At 36.4% G+C, this 9,624-nt stretch overlaps 1 protein-coding gene across 1 annotated transcript; it reads right to left on the reverse strand.

The window, feature by feature from the left end:
• Positions 1-7,490: 7,490 nt before the first annotated feature.
• Positions 7,491-8,174, reverse strand: LOC110036278. Its single transcript, XM_020740687.1, has 2 exons — positions 7,830-8,174; positions 7,491-7,729 (listed from the first exon to the last, which is right to left on the reverse strand). The coding sequence occupies exons 1-2, from the start codon at positions 7,940-7,942 to the stop codon at positions 7,606-7,608; spliced, it is 237 nt and encodes a 78-aa protein (XP_020596346.1). The 5' UTR covers positions 7,943-8,174; the 3' UTR covers positions 7,491-7,605.
• Positions 8,175-9,624: the final 1,450 nt, after the last annotated feature.

Below are 9,624 nucleotides of genomic sequence, written 5' to 3' on the forward strand. Positions count from 1 at the left end.
AAACTATGAAAACAAAATCACTAATTGACTCCAATATAAAAGTGGAATGGAATGATGTGGTGCGAAAAATGAAAGTAGAGTGAAAAACGTAGAGGAGCCCATTTTCTGATGAAATTCGGTCTCAAATAGAGCCCAAGGTCGGTTCTCCAAGAGGTGCCTCCAAAAACTCTTCAAAAATCGTCCAAATACATCGAACATTCTAGAAACGAGGTTTGAACTGCCTTTGGCATCGTCGGTGCTAGTCTAGCGTCGTCGGCGTTGAGTAAAAAATCTCTGCGTTAAGTTGTTTTGCGCCATCGGCGCTGCCGGCGCTGAGCATTTCTTCAAAAACGTCATTTTGACTCCAAATTTCATTCTTTTTGCTTTAAGCCCTAAAAATCAACAACCTACAAGAAAACATTAAAATACATTCCATTAAAGTGCAATATCATCAGAACTAGGTATAAAATATGAGTCTAAAAATGCATATATTTTTGGTGTATCATTAAGCAATCCTATGTGAACTCTCCTTGAGCTCCGCCATAATGATCCCACCTACTAAGTGCTAGAGGTTAGAACCAATATATAGAGCTTCAAGTTGAGCAAAGAGGAGTTTACAATTTCTAATGGTGAGGGTTCCTTTTCTAGTTCTCTAAGAATAGTCAACAGGAAAGTCCTATGGCTAGACCCTAGGCTACTTAAGAGGAAAAAACTAAACATCAACCAAAAGTGAGGTCAATAGTAGCTCTTGTCCAAGGTATGGAAACACACAATCCAGCTCTGAGCCCACACCTTTATCAATGTCTTACACTAGTCCCGATCTTCCATATGTGACTACAAGTTTTGCTTTGGTTGTTTGTATTTTTGCTACGACTTATTTTGTTACTTCTGCATACTAGAATTTCCTGCTTTCTTTTTTCGCAATTTATTTAAATTTTTGCAAATATATTATGTTTTATGATACTAACCATGCAGCGGTAGCGGAGGCCCAGGTACGTATTCACATTTCTTGCACTGCAATTTTCCTATTTCCCTTATGACATTTTCTACCTGTATTTATTTACTTTACATCCAAAACTAAATTAAAATAAAAAAAAACAATAAAAGACATTTAAAATATAAATACACCTTTAAACCAAGTGAACACCCTTAAATCATTTCTTTTGGATTTACGAGGAATTCTCGGATGAGGTAACTCACAGTTGCTAACGAGAATTCTCTGGTCTAATTGAGCCTGACAACTCATCCAGACAAAGTAAGTCCAAAAGAAAATAGTGATGTCGGAATGAAGGAACCGTGGGATCCTAGCTGGTGTTGTTCTAATTAAATTAAAATTCCACCAAATAAAACATTTAAACAACAACAACAACAAAACCAAATTTTGATGTCAAAACTGTGAAACATAAAACCTTAAACCATAACATTTTAAACCTTAAACCTCAGAACTATTATTTCAACAAGGAGCTCGGAGCTAACATCGTGGGCAACATGATGAGGACATATAGAAGCGCATCTTCGAGAGAGCGAATGAGTCTACATCAGCAAACTTTTCTTTAAAATTAAACAATGATACATAGGACTTCTAGGTAGTCTGTCTAGCACGGCGTGAATCCTCAATCCATATTTAGGCTCCTGCACAATCATGTTGAGCAATATAAATTGTAACTCTCTTTAGGCTCCGAGGTTTTCATTTGGTACGACATAGACCCTCCCATATTTATAGGTTATTTGCATGATCAATATCATGCAAATGTAAGTCTCAAATAATAAAATTGGCATGATGGAACATCTAATAATATCTTTTCAAAATTGAAGCCAAATCCTAGGATAGCTTGGAAAGTCACCGATGTTCTTTTCAGGATTTGTGACATCTCATATTTTTCTTCCTTTGGATTCTACAATAACTGTTCCTATTTGATCACTTCCCATTTGAATTTTTCACGTATGATCTTGAAAACCTTAAAGGTGAATTTAGGAAGACAAATACCTCTAGTCTAAATCGAAAGTTTTTTAGGTGGCTTCGGTTGTCTAAGATGCAATTATAAGAAACTTTAGAACGCAGGTAATATGAACCCTATCTAATCTTTTTTGATAGATAGGGGAACTTGTCGGTCAACATAAAGGCTCACAAACCAAAACAAATGTCATAAATTCTTTAGTTTATTTAATCGAGTCTCGCTATTGAGTATTGTGTTTATTCTTCGGGATAGGTGCATCGCTCGTGGAGATCTGCTCTATCATTTAAACTATTAATTATATGAGATCTATTCAGTCTCATATTTTTCAAAAATAAAAATATTATTTTCAAAATTAAATATATATAAATATTAAACTAAAACATATTTCCAAAATCCTGGCAGGCAACGAGCCCTGACCATCCCTACTTGTCTTAAATATTTGAGTACCACGCCCTACACAGGGGGGATTTGAACCCATGACATTAGGGGAGTTATATATATATATTAAGAAAGGAGAAATTATGTTGCAGAAGAAGCACAAAGTACAGATCTGATATAGGGAACTTGTAATAGGTCTCCCTTTAACAAAAAGGATAGAGAAGAGGGAGGAATAGTAGAGACTAAAGAGACATCTGATTGACTAGCCATTCTTGCTAGCTAGTTTGTTGGTCTGTTTCCTTCTCTGTAATTGAAGTGGAGCTGAAGTTGGCATTGTTTTTTGTATTTGTGGATGGATTTAAGCAATTGGAGTATATGCCAGGGAGGAGGTATGGATCCTTCAATCAACTGGATGAGCAGGGAGAAATCAGTTTCAACCATTGTATATACCCATTTTAACTGAATAGCAATATGAAGTGCCCAACAAAGAGCAGCTATTTCAGTTTCAAGTGCATCTTGAGCAATCATAGGGCTGTAGAAAAATAGTTTGCAGGAGCCTTTATTGTCTCTAAAGACCCCCCGTCACCCGATTGCTCACACGTCTATTAGGTGCTGGCGGATGCTCCAGGGGAACCCCTTAGAGAGCGAGTTCTATGAGATCCCACCTATATAGGTATTATTTGATCATTCCTTCAAAAGTGTGTTTCTCAAAGGGTCTCAAATTGACCCATCATCTAGTCCCGCAACTCCTAGACTTGCTATTAAATATCTTGATTCACTGAATCCCATGTGAACTCCATCGATACCGAGCCCCTTTGTTGTTTATGTCGGTCAACTGAATCGGTCCATTGTGCCGAGGAACCAGTTGACCAATCAAAGGAAGTCATTTGATTCCAGTAAGAGGTCAATCCGTCGATGATCTATCAGTCAAAAGCTTATGTCAGTCGAAAGCTTATGTCAGTCGACCGATCAGAGGAAGTCATTTGATTCCAACAAGAGGTCAATCAGTCGATGATCTATCAGGCAAAAGCTTCTGTCAGTCAAAAGCTTATGCCAATCCATTTCGTTGTAAAAGTTGTTCAACTTATTAGCTGGTGGATTTCCTGTTCTTTAGATCGGAAATTCAATTGTCTAGGTCTCCATTTCTGGTTGTTCGATTCCATTAAGATTTATGTTGCCATTTTTGTACTATACACCTAGATTTAAAACAAATTTATAGTTAAATTGTTATTAATGTTAGGTTTACCCAAATAAAAATTTTAGGTTTTTTAAAATAACATTTAATAGGATATTCCAATATATATTTGTATATATGTTTACATAATACATATACATGTATATATGTTTATATAGATAACTAATTAGCTAATACATAATGAAAATAATGATAAAAAATGTAGAATTCATATGAGAGAAGATTAGCCATGAACAAAAAAATTAATTAGATTTAAATTGTTATTATAAGTGTACCCAAAAGCCTAGAAAATTGAGGAAATGAACTACAAACTTTTTATAACATGTTTTCTTTATTATTTAATTGGATAAATGAGTTTCATATTAGAATAGCTCGGTTTATTTATTATCTTACAACTTTTATTTTAAATGTAAAAGTATATGTTTTTTTTAATGTTAAATGCAAAAAAATAGAAAAAATATGATATATGTATGGATATGAGAGTCACCCCTAGATGATACTGACAGGAGAATGCAATGTAACCTTGCACGAAAATGAAAATAAAAAATATCTTACGTCTTTATGGTGAGTTGGAAAAGACTAAATGTATATTTGTATAAAGTATACGTTTAGACGGTGTCTCCCAATTTTGAAAATTGTAACCTAAATAATTGAAAGAAAATGAAACAATTTTCTTTACTGCTCTCTTCTACTGTTATTGGGCTTTTACAAAGAAAATTTAAAATGAGAATTATTATAATTTAGAACCATTTGTCCACTGAGTAGTTTTAACGCAAAATTTGGTTGCTAACATTTCACCGGAAGACCAGTTGTTGACTGGATGGAAACCAGGGAGTACATGTACAGGCATCGCGGAGCGAAATTTGATAGGTATTTTAGTCTAGTTTTATTTTTATTAAATGTAAATGTTTAAATATAAAAAATCTCTTTCAAATATAAGTTTATGAATTATAATTACTCTTTTGTGCTTTGGTTTTTAAATTTGTTGTGAAGGAAAATTATTACGTAGGTTTCCTCTGCCCGATCGACAGTTCCCGCCCTGGTAATTCGAAGCTCCCAGGTCAGGCCTTGACACGACTCGAGTTCATGTTGACTCAAATCACACACTTAAAGCATAGTTAAAAGTTTTGAAATATATTTTGATCTCCAAATTTGGCAAAGTTATAGTCAAATTGAGTGTCTCAAAAACTAAGATCCAATGAGCTCAAGATTACTTAACTATAACATCATTCAGTAGTTTAATTGGTTATAAAACACCATCCAATCACAGAAATTACTTTGGGGCATCTGATGGAGTGGTCTGTATTCATATAGTATTTATAGGGAATGTCATTCGGAAAATCTATAAATAAACAACTACTCTTTTATGAGAAGGGATCTAGACCTAGAGAAGAAAGATGAGTAAATACATGCTCTTGAAGGTTCAAGAGCTCTAGTACCATCGAACTGCTACTGACTAGCCGCCACTGCTACCATACCACCATCCCCATTGTTCGTTTTTTGACTATTGTTGTTGAGTCGTTGCCGCCACCAGATCACAACTGGCTTGTCATCGCTATCAAGCCATCGTCATCGCCGGACCACTGCTGCCCAACACCATCGTCGTCACCACTAGAACACCATTTCCTGACCATCGTTGTCGTTGAACCACGATTGCTAGTACCACCGAACCATCATTGTCTCCATTAAATCACCATAGTCCGACCATAGTCTCCATTGGATCAATGTTGTCCGACCATGACCTTCAAGCCACCACAATCGTCGACCCACAAGTTGTCAGGCCACCGTTGTCTGGCTATTGCCACCACCAGACCACCATTGCCCGGTCATCACAGTCGAGCTGTCACCATCATGGGACCATTATTGTCCGACATTTGTCATAGTCGCCGTCGTCAAACCACAATTGCCCAACTACTATTGTTAGGCCATTGTTATAATCAAACCATCGTTGTCCAGAGGGCACCATCGTCAGACTGCTATCACTCTTTGACCATTGTTTCCCGATCGTCACCATTGCCACCACCGGATCACTATCGTTACCCACTATGCTGACATTAGATTTTTGGGCACTCAACCTTTATCATTACTCTTCCTTCAAAATAGACGGTTCGTAGCCGCTTCCCAAGCATATTTCACCGCTCCCCTAGTGGAAGTCATGTTGATAACCCACATTGGTGTAATATTGCATTTGACTAGTGAATGATAGGTAAAGTATTGTAATCTACATTGACATAAAAGAACTATTTTAACTAGGTAAGACCTCATGATTTTTTTCCTTTCCAGGTTTCCACATAAGAACACATGTTGTCCTTTTAGTCATTTTTTTATCTGTGTGTGTCGAATCTTCGTACAACACCAAGACATTAATGTATGACTCTACCACCGCAAATTCGTGAACACATTACAAAAATATTAAAATAATTACATGCAACCAATTAAATTATTATCATTAGAGGTAAAACAAAATTATTTTAAATATAATAATAATAATAATCATCATCATCATCATTGATACACCATCAACAAAATTTTGTCGTCCAACATGAATCTTGAGGCAACATTTTGAGTAAGAAACAATCAAGATTCGACTAAAAGTCATCAAGAACTCCAATTTCAGCAAGCTGATAGTCAAACTGATTGGCTCGACAAGACAGACCCAATGATACCAAAATAGGTTCAATTCGAATCAAATCAAGCATATATCAAGTCATTAAATCACTTTTGAAAGCTTTGAATGCAAAATTGAAAGACCAAATAGATTTTGAATATGACAAGCTTATAATCAAATCGAGTGTTTCGACAAGAAAAATCGAACAAACTCAATATCGCTCAATTTAACATCATTAAAGCATTTAAATGTCCACCAAAAGACGACTGATCAAAGAAATCTCTCTAGGCAGTTTGATAATAGAGATACAGATTCATTCATTATTTACAATTTGGACTCTATAAATATAGCCCTACTCTTCCATAGAAGGGGACTATACCTTGAGCCTGAGGGACCAGAGCTTGGAGAAGAGAGAACTGATATCCAGTATTCTGCACCAATAATCCGACGAATGCTTATTGCTCCTGCAGCTGTTGACCACCACTCATTGGTCGACACTTGTTCCTTGCAGCGAAACACCGTGCAAAGCAACAACCTATATCGTGGAGTCACGAACAACCTACGAAGATGTGCATCATCGCGAACACTGTACCAAGCTTGAAGAAGGTGCACTAAAGCTTTATCAATTAAGTCATGTTGTGAGTGGTCCCTATCGTGGGGCAATAAGTCCCGCTCCGCACGAACATTGTAGCTTGAGAAAATGTGCAACTCTTTTTCGCCTATGAGACAAGTTATTGTGAATACAATCACAAACTCATACTGAAACTTTTCATATGGACAAAGCCACATGATTTTTTTTCTTCAATTTTTCTAATAAAAACTTTTGGTGTCTCTACTATTATCTACTTTTATATGGTTGTGTTAAAACAATAACTTATTACTTCACCGCCACGACGAATCTTCTAGCATGCATCAATTATCATCATCATCATCATCTCACGAATACAATATTAATTGATGGAGACATTTACCAGAATGTCCATGCCATTCAAATTCAAAAAAAAACAAAATAAAAAAAACACACACACACACACAAACGGCTAAATTTCAAGTATCCTATACACATGCCAAACCTTAAATCACGTCAAGTTCTAAAATTTATCCAAGTCAGGATATCTCAACCTAATGTTTTTCACGGTATTTATCACAAAAAGGATTCACATGCCTTAATTCAGCAGAACAAATTCCATAAATTTCGTTTCTCTTAAAGAATACATTTTTTAGAATTATTTATGGGATCTGCAGCATAAACTTCCTCATATGTAGTTATTGCTAAACATCCCTTAAAATTAAGACGTACCCACTCTCAATCATCAGCAAAAGATTACCAATCAAACACAAACATTAAAAAAAAGACGATAAAATCATCCTCATTAGCTTTTTTTTACTTTGTGGGGGAAAAAAAATACAAAGAGTCTCATAAATATATAGTGGATCTCAAAAAGAAGAATGAGAACAATTCAGGAAAAAGTAAAGCAGATTGCTTCCTAACAAGGGATTTGCTCGATGAAACACCGTATGACCTTGATGGGCATTTTGATAAGATCCACAGCCAAATTCGCCAGTCCCGCACAGCACACGAAGCACGGACAAAGGCAGCTCAACACGGATCTGTAATCGCACTCAACATAGTTACAACGGAGGGTTAGAGAAAAGTAGATTAGGGTATTCGGAGTACAGAGCGAAGGGAGAAGGGGAAATAGGGCAATACCCAATAATCCAGATGACAGCGCCGATGAGTGAGAGGGCCAAGGCGAGGATGGCGAAGGGCAATCCGAGCAAGAAACCCAATGGTCTGCACTGGCATTCGTCCTCATGTCCCATCTCTCTTTTGTCTACGGGAGCGCGTGGTAGAGGAACAGGGGTTCCTCGATGCGTGTATTTGAAATGGTGCGAGGATGCCGTGCCTGCACGCGAGGATTTGTGACCTGATGCGTAAGCGCGGCTGCTTAGGTAGAGACTAGTTCTTTTGACCGGCGAGGCGACGTAGGTTGCATTAGGTAGAGACTAGTTCTTTTTTCTTTTGGTTTTTTTCAGCGAGTGGGACATTTAGGTACATGCCACTCAATTGTCATGAATTTTCATACTAACATCTAAATTTTGCTTCTAAAATATGTCACCCAATATTTTCAGGTCACTTTAAAATTAAAAAAGTGAAATACATGCCAAGAGTTATGTGCATGTAATAAAATTATGTCATTGAAATATTTCATATCACATAAAAAATAACATTAACTTTAATTTTGAAAAGTGAAACTCATCTTCTACATCTATAATTATACTGATATGTATGTAAAATTTAATGTTTAGGTTGTAAGTATGTAAATGTATCGTAATTGAGTGGTATGCATGTAAATTTTCTTTTTATTATTATTATTATTATTATTATTATTATTATTATTATTATTATTATTATTATTATTATTATTGTCTATGGTTGAAGAGATTTTCCTTAAAACAATTTGTGATAGTTGGTTGTTGCTTTTCTTAGGCAGAATTGAGACGCACTTAGGAGTAGCAAAAATTGGCACACCCACCAGCTCGACCCGAACTTAACAAAAACATTCTAAGTTTAGGTTGACCTTGTACACATAAAATATGCTAGTGCGGATCTCGAGGAGATCTGATGGTCTAAAAGCCAAAAGGAAAATTTAAGGGTGAACCCACCAGCGGAATATCCCGAGCGGCCTAAATGCCCAGCCAAATGAACCAAACTTGAATCAACTGTTATAAGGATGAGTACATGACACGTGCCAATCAACTCACCCAGACACAACCTAAATAATCATCTGAACCCAATAACTTGATGCATTTAAACCCAATGAAGAATACAATCCCCCAAATCTTATAATAATAATATTGGGGACAACCAGTAGCCATCCCCTTGGACCTTTTCATCTTTGGGTAAGCTATCTGTAGGATTACAGTTATTCACCCTCTGCTTGACAATCTAGCATTGTTGTAAAGACAAAAGTTCTTTAACGGGGAACAGAGCCGACAACCAGATTATACCAATCGATTGATAAGACTTAGTCAATCATATCAGTCCTATCGAACCCCAAATAGTAAAAGACCAACCAACCGACAACATCCACAGATCTAGATTACCAACAACACAAATCGATTCATTTTCTCCACATCCGCCAAGTCTTTAATAGCATAGTCGATAAGCAGCATTCATTAGATTCACCTGACAGACAAAGTTCTCCAAAATACTACCAAGCCCAGTTAGTTGAGCCAGAGAACAACAAGGCTCTGGACCAACAAGAGTGAAATATCTAAAATAATATGTACGACTCCCACGTAAGCAATAGCATAAACGTAACTTCACATATTGTACCCCTTTGTCAATAAATAGGGAATCATTCTCATTTTACTTTTCATTACCGTGAACTCTTCTCTCTCTCTCTCTCTCTCCTACCATATGCTCTGTTATTTGGGTGTGATTCATAGGACAAATCACGATTTAGTATCTTAAAAGGGGAGGTGAGCATGGATCATGTCAA

The sequence above is a fragment of the Phalaenopsis equestris genome, unplaced genomic scaffold, assembly GCF_001263595.1.
Source record: "Phalaenopsis equestris unplaced genomic scaffold, ASM126359v1 Scaffold204565, whole genome shotgun sequence".
Classification (NCBI taxonomy): Eukaryota; Viridiplantae; Streptophyta; class Magnoliopsida; order Asparagales; family Orchidaceae; genus Phalaenopsis; species Phalaenopsis equestris.

Excerpts from the sequence above, each read along its gene's own strand:
- LOC110036278 (XM_020740687.1), bottom strand. The coding sequence starts at position 7,942 with ATGGGACATGAGGACGAATGCCAGTGCAGACCATTGGGTTTCTTGCTC. Across the intron at positions 7,730-7,829 it reads GCTGTCATCTGGATTATTGG|ATCCGTGTTGAGCTGCCTTT; the intron begins GTATTGCCCTAT and ends GTGCGATTACAG.